We start from the raw sequence: 26,013 nt of genomic DNA on the forward strand, positions 1-26,013 counted from the left end.
AATAACACAAATATCTGACATGCAGGATATCTGATAGGTGAACCACTGCTCCAACAGCTTCTAACCCTCTAGAAACCTCATAAACCTATGAGATGTAACTGAAAAAATAGCTGAACTTTAATCCACAGGTGTCTACCAATCCACTTCAAGAAAATTTAATTTCCTACCCTAAACCAAGTAGTATTTTGAAAAAAAAAAAAAAAGAAAGAAAGAAAGAAAAGAAAAGAAACGTTAAGAGAAAAAGTATACAGTCTTCGTTTTCATATATTTTTGGAAATGAAATTTCAGGTAAAGATAGCAAATTATAAATTTGGGATTAAAAACCCAATCAAGAAACACAAAGCTGGAGCTGGAGAGATGGCTCAGTGGTTAAGAGCACTCTCTGCTTTCCAAAAGTCCTGAGTTCAGTTCCCAGCACCTACATGGCAGTTCATAACTGTTTGATGCTGTCTTCTAATGTGCAGATGTACATGCAAAGTGCCCATATACATAAAATAAATAAATACATAAATCTTCAAATAATAATAATAAAAAGAAACACAAAGCTGAAAATAAAGTTCAGCATTTGGAAGGGAGAGACAAGATTGCCAGTTTTAGACCAGTTTGGAATACAGGAAGATGTTACCTCAAAACACCAAAATTAAAAAAAATAAAACAAATGAAAGTTCAGCTTGCCTGTTTCATGTTTCCTTTTCAGAGTTAAATAACATAAAGGCACTGTTGGGAAGAAAACATTCTGATAATGACTTCAGCACGACAAACGCTCACTGCTAGTTATTTTCATTAAAATGCAAAGGCTAGCCAGATGTGGTGGCATGTGCCTTTAATCCCGTAGATACAGGCTCTGTGAGTTCAAGGCCAACCTGGTATATGTATATCAGGATATGTATATCCTGAGTACCAGGACAAGCAGAGCTACATAATAGAGAGACTCTAAGAAACAAAAAGTGAAAGACAAGTGTCCAGACAGGACACTGATTATAATGTGAGACAATGGCCAGGCTCACTGACAAGAGCTTGTATTAGAACTCCTGCCTAACCAAACCACACTTTGCTCATTCTTCCCTTCTTTGAAACAGTAAATATGCTATGCCAAGGCAAAAAAAAAAAAAAAAAAAAAAAAAAAACCCCGGGGCCTCTAGCTGTAATTTTAGAAGCCTAGCTTGACAGCTCGTACAGTAGATTTAAGATACACAAGCTTGGGCTGGAGAGCTGGCTGCTCTTCCAGAAGCCCCAAGTTCAATTCCCAGCAACCACATGGTGGCTCATAGCCATCTATATTGAGAGCTCATACACTTTTCTAGTGTGCAGGCATACATGCAGATAAGAGCACACATATAAATGAATGAATGAATGGATGAATGAATGAATGAATGAAGATGGATAAACATTTTTTTCAAAAAAGGTATCCGTAACAGTGAACACATGTATGAGCAATCTTACCTGATAGCTGCCAGATCGTAAACAAATATGTACTTGACTATATGGAGTCAACTGCTGAGAGTTATTATCAGAAGAAGGTACAAGAACATCACACGCTTGACAATAGCCAGCTAACCGCTTCTCATCTATGGTACAATGAAGAGATAATGAACCTATCTGTAAAGTAAGAATTATATATCATTATCCATTAATGAAATATAAGTGAAAGACTAGTACTCCTTAGTGCATTTTAACAATACAAAATTTTTTTTTCAAAAATGCAAGAACCAGAAATAACAAAGCTGAACGTTTTGAGCACAGATCAGCAAAACACTGTTCACCGGCCAAGTGCAATCTGTGATCTGCTTTTGTATATCCCTTGAGCTAAAAACATGTTTTAGGGTTGAAAACAACAAACACCCAAAGACAGACTGAATGTGATCCACAAAACCTAGCTATTTATTGTCTGGTTCTTTTCTTTTCATTTTCTCTCTCTTTCTCTCCTTCCTTCCTTCCTTCCTCCCTCCCTCCCTTCCTTCCTGTCACTCCAGTAGGTGTGACAAATAAGGCTTTAAACAGTTCAACTGGCAACTCTTACAAGCCTACACACTGGAAAATCCATACATCAGGAAGATTTACAAAAGTAAAAAGATCAATCTTCTTTCAAAAATATTAGAAATGTTACTAGCAAAGCCATTTATAAAGACACATTTTAAAATAAATTTTAAATAATTATACCTAAAATTCAACAAAATTAGCAATCTCTAATAGCTCTAGGTAGAACAGGCCTTGGGCTAGCCATGCAGCTCCGTGACAAAGCTCCTGCATAGCAAGCCTGAAACTATGGGATCAAGTCTTGGCACTACAAAAATGGATGAACAAATAGAATAAATTAAAGTTTGAGGGTAGTTGATTACTTTTTGTAATAAGGAAAGGAAATTAAAACAGATTTTTCCAGGTTCCTGAAATTAAAAACTTATGCTTAAAATTTCAATCATCTGAGACTAGAGACATGTCTCAGTACTCAAGAGCATACAGTGAGGACCTGAGTTTGGTTCCCAGCACCCATGTTGGGTAGCTCACAATCTGACCCAGATTACAGCTCCAGGGAAGGCAATACCACCTACTGGGTTCCATGTGAACCAGCACTCATATGCACATACCCACATACAGATACAAACACATAATCAGAATGTAAAAAATAAATCGTTTTATTTAAATGGAGTCATCGGAGTCATAAAAAGAAGCTTTAATATAAGCAGCCTCACATTCACAAAGACCTGTCCACCTCCATCTCCTGACGTCTGGGAACAAAGGTGTGTCCCACCATGCCCAGCCAGCATTCTACTCTATAACGGACACAATGTGAACAAGCTACTTCAAGCTCCTACTACCTTGACTCCCCAGTATACTGTACCTCATACCATCCAAAATAAAGTTTTCTCTTAAGTTGCTTTTGGATATTTTACCATAGCAACAGGAAAAGAAACTAAGATAACAAGCATAGTGGTTTAAACAGGTATGGCCCTCATACATTCTTGGTCCACAGAGTGGCACTATTAAGAGTTATGGCCTTGTTGGAGGAAGTGTGTCACAGTCTCCTTAGGCTCCCTGCAGATCAAGATGTAGAACTCTTGGCTCCTCCAGCACCACGTCTCCCTGCACCTATGCTTATATGCCACGATAGTGGACTAAACCTCGGAAACTGTAAGCCATCCCTGATTAAATGTTTTCCTTTATGAGAGTTGCTGTGGCCACGGTTCTCTTCACAGCAATAGAAACTCTAAGACAACAAGAAAATAAAGGGGGAGGGGACACACTATTTCTTTTCAACTTTCTAAATTTTCTGGAAGGGGCACACTGGTTTTGTTTGTTGGTGCTAGGATTGACTCAAAGAATGTGAGCATGCTAGGAAAATATTTTACCATGACGTTTGGTGACATAACCTATTAATCCCAGCACTTGGGCCAGCCTTGTCTATGTTGTGAGTTCTAGGCCAAACATAGACACATAGATAAACTGTCTTAAAAACCAAACAAGTTACACCCTAGTATCCAACACAGCTTTTCTTTAGAAAACTTAAAGGAAAAAACTCTACAAGGGACCAAATATTATGTATCGCTTATGACTGCTCTTACCTCTGCAATTAGTTCTTTAGTTCTAAAAAACTTCTCCCTGGCGTTTTCATAGACAGCTGAATTTGTGGATCCTTGCTGGAAGTATGCTGCACCCAAATCGTAACACACCTGAAACAACAAAACACCAGTTGATAGGACGGAAGTGGTGGCACATGCCTTTAATCCTAGCATTTGAGAGGCTGAGACGGGAGGATCCTTGTAAGTGTAAGGCAAGTCTGCTCTCAAAACAACTCTATGACAACCAGGGCCACACAAAGCAACCAAAAAAAAGTGGGGGGTTGATTACATAAAATGTCATTTGACAATAAAAACAAAATGTCTTTTTTTTTTTTTTTTTTTCTTTTTTGAGACAGGGTTTCTCTATATAGCTTTGGCTGTCCTGGAATTTGGTATGTAGACTAGTAGACTAGGCTAGACTCCTCTGCTTCTGCCTCTACAGTGCTAGGGCTAAAGGCATGTACCACCATGCCTGGCTAAAACTGAAAATTGTCAAATGGACTAGGAGCCCAAAGTCAGAGAAAGAGACAAGATCCTTAAAATTACCTAAAATGTAGGCCTGTCTGAAGGCCTACATTTTCAGCCTAGCACAATATTAGTTTTTGTTGTCTTTGGGGAATCTAATTACATTCCTAATATAAATGTACTGCAAATCAATTCAGAAACAACTTGGAAAATAACAAAATCCATGAATTTTTTTTTTATATTTTCTTTAGAAAAATCTCATGTGTTGGCATAATGTTCTTTTGGAACATATACAATTTACCCGCGTTCATTCAAATGCTGACTTCTCTACCCCACTATCTGGTTTCAATCCGGACACTGCATTGTGATGCTTATTCTAAGCATCACCTGTCTCAAGTTCGTGTAAACACGCCACCGTTTGTTCTCTGTATTTTTAATAAAACAACCAGCCAATGCTGTGCAATGGAGAGGACAGGATGGGGCATCCTGGTCCAGAGTGGGAGGAAGAGGAAGGAAACAGAGAGGAGAGGAGAAGAATCTGCAGGAGAGGTCTTGGAACCACGTGGAGAAATGAACCGGACCTAATACATGACTAAAAGCAAGTATAATGGGTGAAATCTGAATGGTAGGAAACTATGAGGGCTTGGAGGTTTAGGATGGAATAACTATTGCCCAGCATTGTGCTCCAGGTTAACTAAATACCTCCTAGTCTCTGTGGGGTGATTCGGTTATACAGCTGTTTAAGAATAACCACTGCTTAAGTAAAAGATAAAGCAATAGTAAATACTAATCGCCATAACACTCAAATAAAGGCCTATAAAACTTCTAAGACATAACTGCCAATTAACCCCAGCACTTAGGGGCTAATGTAAGAGGGTCACCCATTAAAGGCAAGTCCTGGTCACAAAGCAAGTTCCAGGCCAACCTTTGCTATATTAAAACAAACAAACAAACAAAACACCTAAATCACAGAAACAAAGAGAACTCCATCTAACTAAATCTATAAAAGATCTTCCATGCAGTTTCCAGGACATGGGCCGAGTGAATAAAGACATACCTGGCACTGCATCTCCTCAGTTTTGATTTTCAACCCAGCTGTAGAGCTCTCAGCCTCTCCATTCACCATGCCTGGTTCCATGGCCAGTAAGTCCAGAGTTCTCATTGTGTGAACATACAGATCCTTGTTTAATTTCAGGGCTGCTTCCAAGACCAAAATAGAATCGGCAGCTTGTTCTTTTAGCTACAAAAATTCAGTACACAAATAAATATGCAACAATAGTACTCATAACTATACAATAACCAAAAAATTTCACAGAATACTCAGTAGCTTCGCGTACTAAAATTGAAGGCATTTCAACAAGTTATTTGAAGAAAATAATCTTAACCATTAAAAATATAGTTCCTACCTTTGTAAAGCAAGAAACAAAATATAGGAAAGATTGCAATATTCAGTTTAATGTATGCCCTGGATCTTTATAAACCACACTGTGCAGTCATGTTACCAGGCACTACGTAACAATAAAGAGACACAGGATTTTGCTTCTCTATTCAAAATACTACAAACCCTACTGCCTGTTTGCTTCACATGAATTTCTCTTTTATTCTCACTTCTCCTTGATACTTACCGCTTAGGTATCTGCAGAACACTGCAGGTGTGAAATAATTACAGTGTATGTAATTTGCAGATAACCTCCAGTTTCTTAAATTGAGAAGATAAAAATTAAATATGGAGGACTGGAGAGCTGGCTTACAGATAAGAGCATGTAATTGCTCTTCCAGTGGACTTGAGTTTGAGTCCCAGAGCCTACATCAGGTGACATATGAGCACCTGTAACTCCGGATCCATGAGGGATCCGACACCTCTGGCCTCTGCGGACACCTGCACTTCTGTACATACAGTACCCACACACAGACACAGACCGACACACACACACGACAAAAGAAAACCAATACAAATTTAAGAATCACACATACTGGAGCTGGAGAGATGATTCAGAGGTTAAGAGCATGAACTGCTCTTTCCAGAGGACCTGAGTTCAAATTCGTGTTCAAATTCATGTGGTGTTACACATGGCAGCTCACAACTGTCTGTAACTGTAGTTCCAGGGGATACAACACCCTCACACAGACATACATACAGGCAAAACACCAATATACATTAAAACTTTTAAAAATGTCTTCTTTAAAAAAAAAATTATACATACAAAAACTAATGAACAGAAAACCCCCTGGGGTAGCATATAGCTCAGTGGCACAGAGCTGCCTAACTTGAGTAGGCATTAAACCTGAGCCTACCAAACATTCATGCAAACATTCAAGACTTGCTATATTTTCTGACACTATTTTGTTTTTAAATACATTTGCTGTGAATTGTTAAGAAAATACAAAGAATATAATACTACCACCTAAAATTCAACCTTTTGTTTTTCTTAGTTTCTTTTCTTTTGAGGCAGGGTCTCTAGGCCAGGCTTGCCATGCTATGTAGTTGAGGGTGAGCTTGACCTTTTGATCTTCATGGTTTCACTTGTATATGTGTATACACACACACACACACACCCCTACCCAGCTGATGGGGTACTAGGGGTCAAACCCATGGCTTTGTGCATGCTAGGCAAGTGTTCTACAAACTTAGCTACATCCCCACGTCTGTTTTAGTTTGTTGACAAGGCCTTATGTAGCCTAGACTACCATAAACCTCAGGGTGGGCTTGGATTCCAGATCTCCCAGCCTCCACCTCCTAAGTACTAAGTAAAATACACACTCGGCTTTGTGTATATATTTGTATGTACATGTTTGAATGCATGCATATGAAGGCTAGAAGGTGATGCTGGGTGTCTCTCTCAATTACTTTTCAGATTAGTTTTTGCTGAGTTAACCACTGAACCTGGAGCCTACCAAACCAGGTAGAATAACTGGTCAGAAAGCCCGAGGAATCCTTCTGTCTCCCTCTCCAGTGGTGGGATTTCAGGCAAGCACACTGAGACATCTGGCTTTTACATGGGTGCTGCGCAGCAAACTCAAGCTCTTATATTTCAATAGCAAGCACTTTACCAACTAAGCCATCTCCCAGTCCCTTCAAAATCATGTCTCTAACTAAGCAGAACATGTCTTTAATAATGTCTGTTAAAGTATCACGAGATATTCAACAAAAGAACTGACAATAAAGTACTATACCAATAGTGTTGAAAACTGTACAGTTCAGGCCAAGTATGGCAGCTCATGTCTATAATCCTACCACCTGTGAGTCAGAGGCAGGAAGAGAAGGGATTAGGGACCATCCTAGCTACATGATAACACTTTCTCATAAAAGCAAAATACACACACACACCTTATGTATATGCTAATAACAAAACTCCATCACTGTACTCAACCCTTTATAAAGCTCACAAACCTAAGATGAGAAGATGCATGTCCACATGCGAACATCTGTCCCTAAGACCTAACACTGTAATCTCTGCCAATACTCACCACTTTCAAAATGTTTTCTGTTAGTTCTTTTTCCTGTTGCATCTGATTCATGCTAAAAGAGAAATGATTGAAGACTACTGAAATACAACTATCAAGACACAACTGTAAAAGCCAACATTTAAGCCTATCATTTCTTCAGCATGAAGTTTGTTTATTTAAATTTTTTGAGGCAGGGCTTCTCTGGGTAGCCTTGGCTGTTCTGGACTCACTTTATAGACCAAGCTGGACTTGAACTTACAGACATCCGCTTGCCTCTGCCTCCCTGAATGCTGGAATTACAGGTACACAGCAACATACCTGGCTGAAGCTTTTTTTTTTAAGTATGTTAACACTGTTTCTTTTTTATTTGTTTAAACAAATAAAGCACATACTATTATGATGCTCAAGAACTTTTCTCCATTGCTTTGCATAAAACTTTCAATTTAGGAGTGAAACTAGGTCAGCATAACACACACCCATAACTCAGCACTTGAGCAGTGGAGACAGGAAGGTCAGGAGTTTCAAGACCAATCAAGCAACAAAACTGAGTGTAGACATCACCATGAATTACATCAGATCCTGTCATTAAGGAAGGGAGGGAGGAAGGCACAAAGGGAGAAAGGGGAAAAAGAAGAACAAGCAAACAAAAAGAAACCAACAGAAAGAGTAATAAAGATCATTGAAAACAAAAGCTCATTTATTTAAGGAACAGACACAGAGGGGACAGGGGAGATACTCAGCTGTTAAAAGGACTTACTACTCTTCTAAAAGACTAGTGTTCAGTTCCCAGTACCCATATGGTGACTCACAACCTATTGCAATGTAAGTTCCACAGATCTGGACCTTCTAGCCTAAGGCATCAGGCAAGCACATGATGCAATTAGGTATGTGTAGGCGAAACACTCAGCAGCATAAAATAAAACTTTTTTTTAAAGAAAATAGGCAGAAAAGCAGGGCATAGTGAGTGGCAAAAACCTCAGAAAACAGAGCATCTCTGTGAGTTTAAGGCCTGCCTGGTCTACATTGGTAAGTTCCAGGCCAGCCAGCCAGCCGGGGCTACATAGTAAGACCCGATTAAAAACAAAATAAAACAGTGATAGAGAATATGTCATATCGCAAAGAACTGTGGTACACTATGTCCTAGTGTAGTGTTACCATTACTTGGAATACTGGCAGTTTCCTCAAGATGTACATCTGTTAAAGCCTTGCTCCCGAGATGGTTCTTCTGAGATGTACTGTGGCCCTCTGGGAAGTGGGATCAAGTGGGATGTGGGTAGAACTGGGGTATGGACCCAGGGGTAATTTTTAGCCTCTGTTCCATCCTCTCTTCCTTGGCATCTGTCCTGACAGAGGCTTCCTACAACTGCAGTCTTGCGCAAGTCCCAAAGAATGTGGCTAACCATTCAAACCCGTGCCATAAATAAGTCTACTCTCTTTTTAAGTGTAAGTAAATCTTACTTCTTTCCAGTCAGAAACTATGGTGTATCTAGCTCCCAAGGGGGATGAGTTGCCATCTAGAATTTATGAATTGGGTTTAAAACTCCATATTCGATCAAGCTTTTGTAATGAACTTTGTACTGTTAACACTTAAAATACTAAAATAATTTCCCCAGGTACAAGATTAATTAACACACATTAAAGACAATTTAATTCTATGGGGAAAAAAAAATCTTCATCTCCAATCCCCCCCAGCTCTTTCAAACCAGCCTCCATGCAGAGCCTCATCCTCCTACCTCTGCTCTACTTCCTCTGCAGCATGAGTTAAAGCCTACAAAACATTTTTTAAGGGTTATTTATTTATTATTTATACAGTAGTCGGTCTGCAAATGTGCCTGCCTGCCAGAAGACAGCACCAGATCTCACTATAGGTGGCTGTCAGTCAGCATGTGTTTGCTGGGAATTGAAGTCAGGACCTTTGGAAGATCAAGTGCTCTTAACCTCTAAGCCATCTCTCCAGTTCCTCTACGAAACAATTTTAAGTCACAATGAAAAACGTCACAAGAAAGAACTGTCAGCCAACTTACACATTTAGTTGAGGGGGTCCAGGTTTAGCCTGTTTGACAGGAAAGCTACTTTGAACAATTGTCCTAATTGCCCTAAAGGAAAGATAGAGAAAAATAAAAGGGTTACTTCAAGTATAATCAATGTAAATAACAAATGTGAGATTTCATCCACAGTTTCAGTAGCACTTTTCATCTACATAGCCATAAATAGAATTTCTCCACTTCCAAGGCTCAAAGGTCCAAAGATGCCCAGAGAGATCCCTGAAGCACAGGAAACCCGTGAAAGCAGGATGCCGAAAGCCATCGTGTAAGGAAAGGAAGCTGCCCCCAGCGGGCTTAGCGGCTCACCATCTGTTGTAGAGGAGGATAGCCATGGCAGTGGTTGGGGGAAGGGCTGCCAGGTCCATGTCCACATGCTTGGTCCCAGGAGGGACTTTGCTGATGCACAGCAACTCATTCAGCAGCATATTCAACACCGGAACGGACAGGCTTGAGAGGAGCAAAGTGCAGGTTAGCTACACAGCCACACAGAACACAAACACCTACTATGAATAAAAGCAACTACATTGTTCAAGGATTACATCTGCACGCTTACCTACTAGATTCCAAGACCTTTTACTATGGACTTTTACTATGGACTTAAACAATACAAAAGTGGGCAAAATATGGAATGAGCATTCACCATGCACCTCTAACTATTTACTCATTACCAATTTTCTTTCTTTTTTTTATCTTACCTACTCCTCAAATTATACAGACTTCAGATTATATCAAAAAAAAAATTTAGCTTTCCTTTTCTCAAATAGGGCCTTGCTACCCAACACAGGCTGGTCTCCAATTGGCAGCCTCCTCCAATCTCAGCCTCCAAGGTGTTAGCTTAGCAGGTGTACACCACCACACCCTGCAAGAAAGTGAACTCTTAGCAAAACAACAGTATTAATTTCACATAGAAATAATTTACATTTCCCAGCACTCAGGAGGCAGAAGCATGAAGACCTCTGTGTTTGAGGACAGCCTGATCTACATAGTGAGACCGTCTCAACACCACCATCATTGGCCCCCGCCAAAAAAAAGAAGAAAAAGCAATAATTTACATTTGATTATTATCAAATAACCAATTGGAGGTTTGAGAGGTATAGCCAATAGTAGCTTACTTGTCCAGCAGGCATGAGGTCATGGATTCAATTCCCCGCACCAGGAAAAATTAACAGGTGCTCAATTTTCCAACTATTTCATATACACTATGTGTGTCTTAATATACCATACATTACCATGGACACATAAGTTTCTTGTAATCTATTAATGGTCAGGTTTCTCCTCAGATTAAAAATTCTGAAAGCCAGGCATGTTGCCACACACTTAATTCCCAGCATTTGGAAGGCAGAGGGTAAGTTTCAGGAGCCCAAGGCCATCCTTCTCTACAGAGCTGGAGACCAACCTGGGCTACATGTTTCAAACAACCAAAAAATAATACATTTACTTAAAAACAAAAACTATATTTAATGCTGAAGAACACATGATGGAAAAGACTTTAAAATACTGAAGTATTTTTAAAAATACTTTAATATTTAAAGTATAAATCTCAGACCCTGGGTATGCTGATATCCAACTATAAGGCAAAGACAGGAGAATTTGAAACCAGCCTGAGCTACACAATGAATGCTTGCTTGGGCAAAAATATGACCTTATAATTTGTAACAGCGAAAACTGGAAACAAGGTACTAGAGAAATGGCTCAGTGGTTTTAAGGGTACTGGCTGTTCTTACAGGATGCAGGTTCAATTCCCAGCACCCACATGACAGCACACAATTATCTGTAGTTCCAGTCCCAGGAGACCTGAAGCCTTTTTCCGACTTCCAAGGACACCATGCACATATGTGGTGCATAAACATACATGCTAGCCAAACATCCAATATGAATTAATTAAAAAATAAATTAAAAAGCCAGGCAGTGGTGGTGTATACCTTTAATCCCAGCACACTCAGAAGGCAGAGGCAATCACATCTCTGAGTTCAAGGCCAGCCTGGACTACAGAGCTAGTTTCAGGAACCTGACAGAGCCCTGCCTCATGAATGAATGAATGAATGAATGAATGAATGAATGAATGAATGAATAAGTAAATGGGGAAAAGAGCTAGAAACAAACCAAATTATTGTCAAGTGAAGAATAGTGAATTAAACTGATTGGCCTGCTCTTTGATCACCTCCCCCTGAGGGGGGAACAGCCTTACCAGGCCACAGAGGAAGACAATGCAGCCATTCCTGATGTGATCTGATAGACTAAGATCAGAAGGAAGGAAAGGAGGACCTCCCCTATCAGTGGATGTGGGGAGGAGCATACATGAAGAAATGGGAGGTAGGGTGGGACCGGGAGGGGAGGAAGGAGGGGCTTATGGGGGGGATACAAAATGAATAAATTGTAATTAATAATAATAATAATAAAAAGAAAAAAATAGTGAATAATACTGTGGTAGTTTCTGGGAAGTAAGAAACTGAGACTGGTTTTTGCTATGAGGCTCAGGCTGACGTCGAACACTGGATCTTCTTCCTTTAGCTTTCCAAGTGCTGGGATTATGAGTATACGGCAGCATATCCAACTAGTTAATATTATGTTAAGTGAAGAAACAAATCAAAATATTATACAGGGTATGAAAAGTTATTTAAAAATGTAAGAGGTTGGGTGTCCATAATTCCAGCAACTTGGGAGGTAAAGATAAGATAGTCAAGAACCTTGAGTTCAAGGTCCTCTTCAGTTACACAGTCAGCTCATGCTATACTAGATCCTAAAAAGATTCCGAAAGCCAGGCATGGTGGTACACAGCTGTAATCCCAGCACTCGGGAGACAAAGGCAAGTGGATCTCTGTGAGTTCGAGGCCAGCCTAGTCTACAAAATGAGTCTAGGAGAGCCAAGGCCATACAGAGAAACCCTGTCTCAAAAAAGCAAATACATTTCCTAAACAAAACAAGGGTAATAAACACAGAGGGCAGGGTGACACACGGCTTGGTAGCAATGCGTCCCTAGTACTACTGAGATTTGGGTCCAGTCTCTGACATTGCAAACAATTAAAACACTGGGCAAATACGGACAAAGAATACACAAAAATATTATTTCTGTCTTTCTAAGTCCTTCAGGTAGTTCCTTTTTTAAAAAAAATTATGAAAGGATGAAAATAAGTAAATAATTTCTAAACACAGCTTTGAAAGTATTTGCTTATAAGCAAATAAATGATGACTGAAGTAGTAATGTTAACAGTTTTGGGAAGGAATGACTGACTCCTGACCAGGAAAATTAACCAAATTATTCAATAGTACACCATTAATTTTTATTCACTGTCATCAGATATCTAGGCTAACCAAAACATCTAAAGCACTCAAAGTCCGGATTTCCTCCTGTTACTGTGCCTGAAGTAATAATTAACTCAGCTGTAGCCTGGTAGTGGCAAAACCTCGACTAGAATGCCAGAGGCCCTGATGGCAATTGTCAATACAGAGAGATCAAAATGCTTCCTTATTACTGGGGCAAAAAGTTTAAACCTTAAGGGGTGCTTTCTCTACTATTCAAATGATCACGGAGCTTTGCTTGGGGTTGGATGGTTTGAGTAACCCTAAATTCTCCAGTCTGGTCTCTTAACATGGGAGCTCTGCTGAATGATCTACCTCGGTCTCAAGAAGCTGAAACTACACATACTTCTAGTTTTAAATACTTTCTTATACCGTTTTTAAAACACTTGAATATTTTGCTATGAACACGCAGAAAGGTAATTTATTTTGTCACTATCAGAAAAACATGAGAATGTAGACAAAAACAAACAGTGCTCCAAATGAAATGTTGTTTAAATTCTTATACCTTTTCTCCAGTATGTCTAAATCCCACTTCAAATGTGCAGCGACTTTGAGAGCGAGCAGTTTTAGGATGCGGTTTCTCTTGTTCTCAGGTGGAGGCTGTACTTGGTTTTGCTCATTAACTGAAGGTTTGGAAGCCTGCTCCAAAAACTGAACTATAAGCTGGACTGGTGCAGGGTCTAGGATTTAAAAGAAGATAAGTAATTCTTAACGTTTTCATTATAAATACACAAAAGGATTCACTGCATTGTTCTTTGACCACCAAGGAATACAAACAGCTATTTAGGTATACTGACTAAAGGCACACAAGAAGGGCGCAGGGCAACATCTGGAAGTCTTGCAGTCAGAGAGTCGCGGCTGTGTGGTTGCCAGTTTTCGAGATATGCAAGAGGGCCTGGGTGCAGTTCCCAGGACTGGGGGAGGGAGCAAGTAGAGGGAGGAGAAAGAGAAAGAGAAGAAAAAAGAACAGTTCAGAACAAAGCATTTCACGGGGAAGAAGTAACCACTGCAGACTCCAGTTCCCCTTTGAGCAATGCTGTTAGAAGAAAGAAACGCAGTCGGCAGCTATTGGGTCTTTCATTAAGTTATGTCTCATGTTTCATTGTGTCCCACAATGAAAAGCAGAGGCTAACGTCAGTTACCTCACGCATTTATGAAAGCTTCATTAAGTGAGGTAACCAGTGTGGCGAGCTAAGCTCGGTGGCTTGCACCCTACAAACCCCTAACAATGCGTCAATAAGGGAGCTCTAAAAGCGTAAAGACACACTCGATAAATCCGCCCTCCCAATGATGCCAACTTTTCACAAAGTAGTCTCCTACAAGTAAGGTCCAATTTGGGTTAGACCTGAGCAAACTAACGGTAAAGCGCTCACACCGTATCATTCCAGAAACGCCCGGGAAGAGGAAAACAGCACGTTCCTCGCCCAGCAACATTCACGCCAACCTCCGTATCCCTCTACAACAGCCACCTGGCGATTGCACAGCACGTCCTGCTGCCGAAGATTTCTCTATTTTAACTGGGGGTTCAACAGGGAGGTACACACTCCCCTGACTGAGGACACCAGAACCTAAGGCTCGGGCTGGCTCCCGGCTCCGCAGCGCCTTCCCGGAGTCAGCGCCCAGGGCCGTGCGAATCCGGGGCCCGGGCCCCGCGATGCCTGCGGCGGCGCCCCACGCCGTGAGGGCCGCGGCACACGGGAAAGCCTTTGTCTGGAGCTTTTCTCGGACGCTCCGCGCCTGCCAGGCCGCAGCCGTCGGAGAGCGGGCGCAGCCGGGGCCGCGGACCACGCCCGCCCGCCGCCCGCTTACCCGGGCAGGCTTTGCGCAGATGCTTCTCCAGCAGCGACTCCTCCAGCAGGAACTCGAACCAGCAGGTCTGCGGCGGGGTGCAGGGCCGGCTGGAGGTGGCCGCCTCCCGGTCCGCCGCCTCCGCGCTCATCCTGCCCCCGCCGCCGCTGCTCCCGCCGCCTCCGGGCTCCAACCTGACCCTCGCCGGGGCCTGTGTCCGGCCGAACCGCCCGGAACGTCCGGATCGCTCGCACCGCCCAAGATGGCGGAGCAGCCTGCCACCGGCCTGTCCCCGGATCCGCGGCTCGCCGCGCTCTCGACCAATCGCTGTCCGAGGTCGGAGGAAAGGGGCGGGACCGGCAGGCCGCTCCGCCTCCTGGCTGCCCTGGAGCCGCCTCGTTCGCCCGAAGCTAGCTTCGGGAGGGGCTTTCCGTGTTCCCCGGGAGTTCCTCACAGAGAAAGTGAAGCGGCTCCGCTGTCTTCGTAAGGAGACAAGCGAGACCAGGTCTAGTTGCTTTGTCTCTGGTGCTTTACCTTTCTGAGATCCCGTCCCACTTGCCTCCTCTTCCCGTTTCCCAAATGCATACAGTTAGATCCAACTTGTCTGAGAGTTCTCCGGCCGTAGCTCCTGGTATTTAGGGCCTAGTTAATCCTCCTCAGATGGACAGTCCAGGCACAGACTAAACCCTATTTTATATTTGCCGCTATTCTGTAACAGTCTTAGGTATCGTTATCAACAAAACTAAAGAGCAAAGTGTCGCGGGGCTTACCTGTAAAACCCAGCACTTACAAAGCAGAAGCCAAAGGATCCCCTCAAGTTAAAGGCCAAATTGACCCTCAGAAAGAGTTCCTGGGACTCTGGGGGCTGACAGCTGATCTAGCTGAAACAGCTCCAGCAGAGAGAATGAAGAAAACTGCCGACATCTACCGCTGTCCTACACACACCCTATAGAAAACTTCACAAATATGTATTACTAAAGATGATTGTTTTCAGAAAGGGACCAAGAGAGACAGAAATAAATTCAGATTTAGTTAGATTCTTCTAGATGCCTCTCCTTCAGATTTGTTTTGCCTCTTTGGAAACAGGATTTCACTCTGTAGCCCGGAATGGCCTGAAACTGTGTGGCTCAGGCTAAACTTGAACCTACATAATATCATTAAATCTGCTGTCCAAGCCCAAGTACTGGGATTATAAATCATCATGTTTCTTGTGGGGTTTTTGGTGGGTATCTATTGTTTTGTTTTTAGACTTCTTTTTAAAAGAATAAAATACAGCATTTATAGACTATGTGAGGTAATCTATAAACATTCTGGAGGTGTATCTTATATCCTTTAGGAAAACCTGGGATGACAGGCCTTTGCCACTAGTCCCAGCTTTGTTGCAGCTTTTATGAAGTCATGTCGATGCCTTAAACTTCTTTGTATTGCTTGTAAACGGTATCTAGCTGAGAACTGAATGAGACCTCAGTACCTGAAGAAATAAAGCCAGTGTTCACTGACTGCCACATTAAGCCACGGCTGAGTTTCTGAGTCATTCTGTCTTTAAACGGTCACTCCCACTCTCTTCCTTTAAACTCTAAAGTTTAAAGACAAGATTGGCAAACATAGTAAAGCCTTGACTATATAGTAAAAGTCTTATCACAGGTGGTCTTGCTGGCACATGCCTTTTAATCCCAGTACTCAGAAGGCGGAGGCAAGTGGATCTCTCTGAGTTTGAGGCCAGCCTTGTCTACAAAGCAAGTTCCAGGACAGCCAAGGCTATACATAGAAACCCTGTCTCAAAAAACTAAACCAAACAAAACCTATCTCAATAACAACAAACCCAAGCTCTTACAAACAAAATAAAAAAAATATAGATCTTGTAGATCTTGGTTTCCTTCCTTTTTTTTTTTTTTTTTTTTTTTTTAGATTTCTTTCCAGGAGATGAAGAGAATGCTTGGCAGCTAAGAGCACTAGCTGCTCTTCCAGGGCACTCAGGCTCAATTCCCAGCAACTGTGTGGGGCCTCACAAATGTCTGTAACTCCAGATCCGGGGAGCTGACACCCTCTTCTTGCTTCCTCAGGCACATATGTGTCTGCACAGGCATACAGGCACACATGCAGGCAAAAACACCCATATACACAAAACAAAACTAGTTAAAAGATTCTTTTTATTCTGGAGGTCAGAAGAGTATATCAGATTCCCCTGAACTGAACTATAGTCTCATGCAAGCAGCAGCAAGCACTCTCTGAGACACCGTCCAACTGTGTAGCCCTGGCTGCCCCGGAACTCTCTGTAGACCAGGCTGACCTGGAATATACACATCCACCCTCCTCTGCCTCCTCAGTGCCACAATTGGCATCCTGTGGCAGCACCTGGCCACAAAGTACTCTTTACCTCTGAACTTTCTCTCAAGCCCATAAGAGTAAAGCTCTTAAATACTGTGCACAAAGTGCTTTTGTCCCACTGTCCTGGTGGTTTTATGTCACTTTGATGCAAGCTTGAGTCATGTGGGATCTTTAGTTGAGAAAAATGCCCCTATAAGGTCTCTGGTGAGTCTCAACTGCATTTTCTTGATTCACTACTGATGTGGGTGGGCCCAGCTCACTGGAGGTTGTACCACTGTGATCCTAGATGATACAAGGAAACAAGCAGGGCAAGCCATAAGTCAGTAAATAGCACTTCTTCATGACCTCTGCGTCAGCTCCTTCCTGAAGGTTTCTGCCCTGTTTGACTTCCTGCTCCGACTTCCCACAGAAATTGCTGTGGAATTGTCAACTGAAATAAACTCTTTCCTCCTCAACTTGTTGCTCATGCTGTTTATCACAGCAACCCCTAAGACGGTTCCTTAATGGTGTCTGTGGTAGCTTCAATGAGAATGGCTGGATAGGCTCTTCCATTTGAATGCTTAGTTCTCTGTTGGTGGAACTACCCAGGAAGGTTTAGGCAGTGTAGCCTGTAAGAGGTGTGTGTGTCACTGGGGATAAGCTTTGAGGTTTCAAAAGCCCGTGCCATTTCCTGTAGTGGAAGTTTTGGTTTCTTTAAAAACTCAGTTATGGTAGCTAAATAGGTTGGTGTGGGGTATGGAGTTGCTTTTAGTTTGTCCACAGCCTGTAACTGCCTAGTGCAGCTTGGAGAAGGGCATGGTCTTTGCCAGCTGGTAACAGCCTCTTGCAGGCTTGGAGAGGTGAGTAATCTTTGCCAGCTGTAGAGAGTTTAATTCTGAAGACTCAGAGAGGGTATAAATATGAGAGCCCAGAGAGAGGAGGGGTGAGGGCTTCGAGAAGACAGATGGAGGAGGAAGAAGGCTGCTTGTTTGTCCTGCTGCATTTGCCATTTGCTGTTGTAGGACTGCTAAATGTCCTGATGACTGAGACTGGTATTTTCCCAAAGAACCCAATGACCCTAACCAGCCAGAACTAAGTCTGAAGAGGCCTAAAGTTTGCCTCTCCCTTCTAACCTTCTTTCTCTCCTTCCTATCTAGGTTTGGGGGGTTGAAGGGAGGTAGAAGCTTAAGGAATCCCAAATAAAATAGGGTTTAAAAAACAACACCTACAAAGCTGTGCATGGTACCACACACCTGTAATCCCAGCACTTGGGAGGCAGAGGCAGGCAGATCTCTGTGAGTTCGAGGCCTGACTGGTCTACAAAGTGAGTTCAGGACAGCCAGGGCTATACAGAGAAACCCTGTCTCAAAAAAAAAAAAAAAATAGCACCTACAATTTCCAGTTGTCTCTCTCTGCCTCTCACTTGTGGATCAGATATAAGTTTTCAGCCTCCGCTCCAGACACTGTGCCTGCCTGCCCACTGCCATGCTCCCTGCCATGATAGTCATAAACTTTAACCTTCTGCAATTGTGAACCCCAATTAAATGCTTTTTTTTTTTCATGAGTTTGCCTTGGCAATGTTATTTCATAATGGCAACAGAACAATAACTAAGACAGGCTTTATCAAGGTCAGTACTGGCAATGAGACTATCAGTTCAGAAAATTTTTTCAATAGCCTGACTTGCCCCGCTACTGAAGTGAATGCTCAATGGTCGCATCTCGTTGAGCAGGTGCACACACGTTTGGGTACTGGTGAACCTGAGTGATGAATTGAACATGCAGTATGAGCTGAAAACTGCTCATCAACAACAGACTACTTATTCTACAAGGGGTTTAGAAGACAAAACAAATGTGATATGGCGCTCTCTTCTGGCCAGCAGGATCCCACGCAGGCAGAATACTTTATGAATAATAAATCTTAAAAGAACAACAAAACTGGTTCTTGAACATAATTTAAGAAACTTTGTTCTAGAATTTATATGAAAAAAAAAATCTTGGGCTGGAGAGACGGCTCAGGTTGAGCACTTGTCTGTTCTTCCAAAGGACCCAAGTTCAATTCCCAGCACCCACATGGCAACACACAACTGTCTGTAACACCAATTCCAAGGGATCTGATACCTTCACACTAATGCACATAAAATAAATTAATAAATTATTTAAAAAGTAAAAAGAAATCTCTGCCATATTTAGTAATACTGAATTTCCCAGGAAAACAAAATCCATAAAAGTACTTTACAGGGGGCAGGGGGATGACACTATTGTTTTGACACATCAGAAACACACAATTCCTTCAGATGCCTCTTTGGAGCTGTATCAGCTTCTTCTGGAGGCAAAGCTGGCTTGCAGAGAGTTAGGATGAAGTATGCCCTGAACTCTGCTTTTCCCACATTGCACACAGCGAAAAGAACCATCGCAGAGTGTGACGAGGCTGGAGAGTGGCAATTGTCCCATTTGTCCAGCCATGACAACCCCCTTGTTGTTTTCAAGACAGGGTCTCATTACTCACTAGTAGTTCTGGCTGTCCTAGAACTATGTAGACCAGGCTGGCCTCAAACACACAGAGGGCTTCCTGTCATGGCAAATCCTTACTGCCCACAGTCAGAGGTCTTCTGTGTTGTTGCTGAGTGCTGGAGAGTGCCACCTGGCATGTGTGTGGCTCTGGGTTACAGTCTTAGCACTACAAATCAATTAGTTAGAAGCTCTTTGGTTCAGCCTCAACATGCACAGCCTGTACCATGAAAAACGCACTATGTAGACGAGGAGGTAGCAGACTGTCAGGAGCAGCCTAGAAAAGTGGGTGCTGAAATGGCAGATCCAGCAGGCACTAACCTCCCTTTTGCATCTAAACACGGGATGGGAAGGACTCGGCTCTTAGCTCCAACTGGGAACATTTACTCTACTGGGGGCTATATCCAGGCTGTGAGTAGAAATAGGCCACCGCTAAGGCCCTGTCAAACTCTAGCCATTCACAAGTTGCTGACTGCCAAGAGCTTTTGGGCAAGCAAGGAATCACCTGACCCAAAAGCAGGTAGCTCATTGGCTGGGAACCACAAGCCTCCACCAGACTAATTAAAGGGCTCTGAGCCCAAGACTTGCTATGGTGAATGCAGCCTTAGAAGGTGGAGCTGAGGCTGTAGCTCAGTAGTACATGCTTCGCATGTACAAGGCTCTGAGTTCAAATCCCTGTACTCTCTCTCAGCATCTCCCAAAAGAGAAGGGAAAAGAAAAAGGAAGAAGAAAGAGGTTTAACTCCCAGCACCCACACTGAGGCTCCCAGGCCTCTGTAACACCAGTTTTAGAGAATACTATGCCTCACTGCATATATGTGGTTCAAAGACATACATGCAAACACTCCTTACACACATAAATTAAAAAAAAATTAGAGGAAGTGATTTCATACAGAGTAGAGAATGGTATAGATACACAAAGAGAAGTATAAGTATAACCAGGCTGGGTGGTAGTGGTGCGCATCTTTGATTCCAGAGCTAGGGAAGGAGAAGCAGGTGGATCTCTTGAGGTCACTTGAACTACAGCTCTTGGTCTACAGAATGAATTCCAGGACAGCCAAGGCTACACAGGGAAATCCTGTCTTGAAATAGAAAATATGAAGAAGAAAAAAAAAAAAGTAAAAAACAAAAAAAATGTTGGGGCTGGAGAGATGGCTCAGAAGAGCACTAGCTGCTTTTCCGTAGGACTCCGGTTCAATTCCCACCGCCCACAACTGCCTGTAACTCCTGCTCCAGGGATCCAACACTCTCACATACACATACAGATAGGCAAAACACCAGTGTACATAAAATATAAATAGGTATCATTAAAAGAAAAAAGCCAGGCAGTGGTGGCACACACCTTTAATCTCAGCACTTGGGAGACAGAGGCAGGTGGATCTCTGTGAGTTCCAGGCTGGCATGGTCTATAAAATGAGTCCAGGTCAGCAGAGAAACCCTGCCTCGAAAAACCTAAAGAAACAAAATAGACAAACAAACAAATCAACCAACCAGGGTTAGCTCTTCCAAGAGAATGTAACAACCTGAAGATTTATTCAGTATCCACTGTGAGCCTGAAATTGTGTGTGTGGGGGGTGTCTCTAAAGCAGTACTTCTCAACCTGCAGGTCGTGACCCTTTTGCTGGTGGAACAACCCTTTCACAGGGGTTGCCTAAGATCATCAGCAAGCACAGGTATTCACATTATGATTCACAACTAGCAAAATTACAATTATGAAGTAGCAACAAAATGCCCTCCCACAGAATGGCAGGGTTGGGTACTGTATATTGTGGTTTTTATTTTCTTCTGAAATTAAACGTATGCAAAATAAAGATGCAGCTTCTTTTTAAAGTAATTTTATGGTTGGGGTTCATCACAACAAGGAATTGTACTAAAGGGTCACAGCAGTAGGAAACTTGAGAACCACTGCTCTACAGAGACAGAGTCTGTAGGAAATATACATAACCTTTCACACTAAAAAGGAATGATACATTCTACAATATGGGTGAACCTTGACAAGGGAAAGCAGCCAGCCATCAGATACCATCATCTGTATGCTTCTATTTATGCAATGTCCAGAACGTGAAAATACGTGTGCAGATTAGTGAGAGTTGCTTAAAGCTGAGAACAAGGTGGCTACAGATAACAGCCAAAAGGAACGGAGTTTGTGGGGTGATGAGTATGTCTTGAAGCTGGCTGGGGTGATAACTCCGCAGCTGTAAATACTGTGGAAAACCGCTAAACTCTACACTTATATGAGCTAGTTGAATGATTAATTACATCTCAATAAAACTTAACAAGAAAGTTCAAGTACAAGTTAAAGACAGCTTAAAATTCTCAAAAGCTTTATTATGAAAACAAAATCAAAAAGGGTAAATGAGCATGAAAGAACTTCACTACTGATAAAAGGATATGAACGTTACAAAATCTGGAATAAAACTGCTTATAGTTATAAACAACTCCTTTAAAGTAATTGTACTTACTGATATTCTATAATTTTAATTTTGCAGACGTACCTTAGCTACAGGAGGAACACATTTACTGTAAATACACATCATCTTTGATATGACCTAAGAGACCAGCCTACACAAAGGCAGCTGTATTCACTCTTGTTAAGTAGCTGTACAAGGCAATTGGCTTGAAACAGGAAAAGGTAATTTATGAGATACTGAATGCTTCTGTTATGCCATTATTACACAAAATATAGATAATAGTCACAAGTAAAGTCTATTTCTTACAAAATTTCACACAGTATTCCATATGTTAAGATTACAATTTTGCCATTCTAGGAGATATAAGCAGAAACAATCTAAAGAAACCTTTACACTTAATTCAACACATTTGTTTCCAAAATGTTCTTTTTATTACAGAAGCAAGTATATTATTTAGAAACTTTACTAGAAAAAAATAGGCTGTCACATATATATTCCTTTCCAACATTGCATTTAATTTTATTTAAAGCATTAACCTATACATTGAAAAAAAAAAAAAACTCAGTAATTTGGGTAAGAACTTGATTTTCCTTATAATTCCCAGAGCCAGAATTCTAATACATATTGAGCCTAAAGCTACTATCCAATAGTAACAATAGAGACTATGTATCTAATGTTTGGATTTTTCTCAGAGATAGGGATTCATGCATCCCAGGCTGGCCTCAACCTCATGTATGTAGTCGAGGGTGGCTCTGAACGCTTGATCCTCCTGTCTCCACCTCTCACATGCTGGGATCACAGGTGTGCACCACACCACACACAGCAAATCTAGGTGTGTTAAAAACTGGGTAAAGGAAGAAAGGATATGCTAAAATATAAGTTAGAAAGTAGTTATCAGCTTTAAAATGTTCTTAAGTATACAGAATTAGTATCACATGTCCTATAGTCATGCATTAAAAATAAGTTTACTAAAAGATTAATTTACATAGAACTGTTAAAAACCCTGCCAACTGAAGAAAAAAAAAAAAACAACACTACTTTTATACAAAAAGAGGCACCAAAATGTGTTACCAAATCAAAAATAAAAGGCCCCAAGAAAGATTTCTCAAAACTAAAGTAACTTAATAAAAAAAAGTTATACAAGAAATCAATAATCTATTTTAGGTATGTTTTCAGCCGCAAATTTTTAACACACTTTGACTTCCATTTCTCTATTCTTTGTTGACTCAATCTAGACAGTATGGAAGAGTGTCAGAACACGGAGGCGACTGGCAATTTGGGATGCTGTCCTGAAAAGAAAAGCCTGTGTGCATGTGTGCATGTCTGTAAAGACAGTGTTGGAGTAGAGTATATAGTACTTAGATTGTAACTCTGCTAGCATAATGCAGAACACAGACGCTGAAGTGATTTTTAAAGTTACTAAACTCATGGAGTCCACATTCCATCCCTTAGCAAGTACATTCCACTTGTTGGACTATTTGGCATTCAAGAAGCTAAATAAATTGACTTAGGACACTGGAAATTCTTCACACAGATTTGCTCATTACCGAGTTGAAGTTAACAGTTACTGTGACATGGGGACATCTTGTTGTTGTTGTTGTGCTAGGGGTCAAACCCAGACCTCCTGGACACTAGGGAAGTGCACCAGGACACTCGTATGCAAGGAAGATAGGAAGTGGACCTACCCCCTCGGCCTTCCTGCATTTTAGCAACGTGGCAGAAGTTACCAGTATTTCTTTATGGAAAAGAAAATGGGTAATATGATATAAAATATAAAATGAATTTAGAAATAAAGAAGTTAAGGCACTTATTTCAATGGGTTTGTTGTATTAAGAGCAAATATGTTTTCTGTCTTTAAGGACTTCCTTCCCACCTGAATCCCATAAACTCTGCTCCTTCAAGGCAGCTTTTACAGTTGACTTTAACAGCTGCTACGTGACCCAGTTATCACCTACAGAATTTTTCACTTCTTACTCTACAAATTACTAAGGAAAAAATTAAATGCTTTCAACACAAAGTTTCTAGTGTTGTCTTAATGACAATTAAGATGAAAGTGAATCAACTTATCTCTGATATTAATATTATCATTTTATTCTTTTCATTCCTTCATTTGCCTCCCCTCAACCCCAGTAGTGCTAGGGACAGCCAGAGCCCACTATCGATACATCAGCCAGTGTTGTCATTTCTAAAATAAAGCTTACTTCTCATTTCAGTTGATGCTGAGTGAGCCAATTATAAATTTTTTTTTTTTTTTTTTTAGACAGAGTCTCACTATGTAGCTGTCCTGAAGTCCACTATGTAAAACAGACTGGCCTTGAACCCAGAGATCTGCCTGCCTCTTCCTCCTGAGTACTGGGATTAAAAGAGTAAACCACCATGCCTGGGACTAAATATAAAATTCAAATTAAAAAATCTCTTAACTATTTAAGAAATAAGTTGACAAAAGCAAAACTTATTAATACAACAAACAAAACTAAAACTAAAACTAACTTAGCACGTTATCATGTCAATAAAAATTCAGTTGAATATTTCATATTACAAGGGAAACACACTTTGTACTTCCGCCTTTACAATATGAAAGCTGTTTCTACATGCTTTGACCATAAGAATGGTCATGCATCTACTCAAGAGTGTACTTGAGTAGCCGCTAATTTTTCGTAATGCCTGATGTGAAACACCAGTGACTACACGACGCTCACAGTCGGTGTGAGAGACACTGCCGTAGCTGCTTGTCTATAGTAAAACAAGTGTGTAAGAGTCAACCAAAACTAGAAGATAGGACAGATGTCAGCTAAGCTCCAAAAGTTACTCTAAGTGCACATACTTGAAAAAAATGTACATATAATTACAAAAAAGGAAATATTTTCTTAATTTGAGTTCTGAAAATGTGATTTTTATAGCACAGTAACAAATAACGAGCTATAGGACCTGTTCACTGAACAACTGTTTAGTGTAAAATTAACTATGCATCTTATTAAAGCCATTTCTTTACAGGCTTTATCCTGAATCTCTTTAAGAGGGCAGATTAATTTATAATTTCTTCCCCCACACCAAAAAAGAAAAAAAAACAAAAACAAAACAAAAAAAAACCCAAAAAAAAAACCCCAGGGTCTCATTATGTAACTCTCTGGCTGTCCTGGAACACACTAGACCAAGCTAGCTTCAAACTCATGGATTCACCTGCCCCTGCCTCCCAAATGCTGATAGTAGAGGCATAAGCCACTACACTGGCTTAGAATTTCTTTTAATGATACAAAAATGAAAATACACAAAGGAATATAGCACTTATGTTCTGAACTGTTGAAAACTTTATTTAGCTCTCAATTTGCTCGTTTAAAAGCATCTACATATAGCTCCAGACACTGATGCTCAGTGGTAGTGTTCATTATTACTGTGACACTGCTGATTCCTTTCACTTAATGATGCTCAGTGGTGGTGTACGTTTATTACTGTGACAGTGTCAATTCCTTTCACTTAATGCGTCCAAAGAAACATGATTAGACTGCACACTCCACACTCCACAAACCTGTAAGATTCTTTTAAATGTCCACTAACATGTAGGTATGTGTGTATGTATGTATGTACAGAGTGATGCCTTAGCGTGACTGAATGTTATCAACTTAAGGGGCATACATGAGAAAAGGCAATCACTTAAAAGTCATGAACAAATGTACTAATCCATCCCATGTCTCACCAGGAATGTGCTTACTCACTGCAGCAGATGACAGAAACAGTGTCATAAAAACAATCACTTTCCTTTATGCTATGTCCATTTTAATTTAAATGTCACATATTTTTAACTAACATTTAAACTGTTTTTAATTGCAAGAGATTTACATCTGTTACAAACTTGCTCGGAGAATTTTCGCTTGCACTATAGAATTAAATCACATTAAGCACTTATTAAAAATCACATTTTTGAAGTAAACACTGACACTGACAAATATTCAAATTAAAGATCAATACTACAGAACAATATTTATGAGGAGATGACACACAGGGAAACTTGGAATCATGTACTAGGGAGGAAAGCAGTGAGGAAGATAGCCGTGGTGGATTTGACGGTTTACTAAGACATCAACATCTGATCGTCTATTTCCAAAACACTAAACCCAGGAATCAGCAGGCGTGGGAGGGGTAGCAGCATTTCAAATACCCACACTCAATCTGCAAGACACCATGGAGG

At 41.1% G+C, this 26,013-nt stretch overlaps 1 protein-coding gene across 1 annotated transcript in view; it reads right to left on the reverse strand.

Annotated features, from left to right (window-relative positions):
- Ints8 (integrator complex subunit 8) overlaps window positions 1-14,881 on the reverse strand; it is a 50,477-nt gene extending 35,596 nt beyond the window's left edge. Inside the window, exons 1-8 of the mRNA XM_055603236.1 lie at window positions 14,624-14,881; window positions 13,320-13,494; window positions 9,821-9,961; window positions 9,494-9,565; window positions 7,491-7,542; window positions 5,080-5,262; window positions 3,561-3,668; window positions 1,444-1,599 (exon numbers count right to left, since the gene is read on the reverse strand). Of these exons, the coding sequence (XP_055459211.1) occupies window positions 1,444-1,599; window positions 3,561-3,668; window positions 5,080-5,262; window positions 7,491-7,542; window positions 9,494-9,565; window positions 9,821-9,961; window positions 13,320-13,494; window positions 14,624-14,753 (1,017 nt within the window). The 5' untranslated portion in view covers window positions 14,754-14,881. The remainder of the gene's footprint in view (window positions 1-1,443; window positions 1,600-3,560; window positions 3,669-5,079; window positions 5,263-7,490; window positions 7,543-9,493; window positions 9,566-9,820; window positions 9,962-13,319; window positions 13,495-14,623) is intronic.
- Window positions 14,882-26,013: the final 11,132 nt, after the last annotated feature.

The sequence above is a fragment of the Psammomys obesus genome, unplaced genomic scaffold, assembly GCF_907164565.1.
Source record: "Psammomys obesus unplaced genomic scaffold, mPsaObe1.curated_primary_1811, whole genome shotgun sequence".
NCBI lineage: Eukaryota > Metazoa > Chordata > Mammalia > Rodentia > Muridae > Psammomys > Psammomys obesus.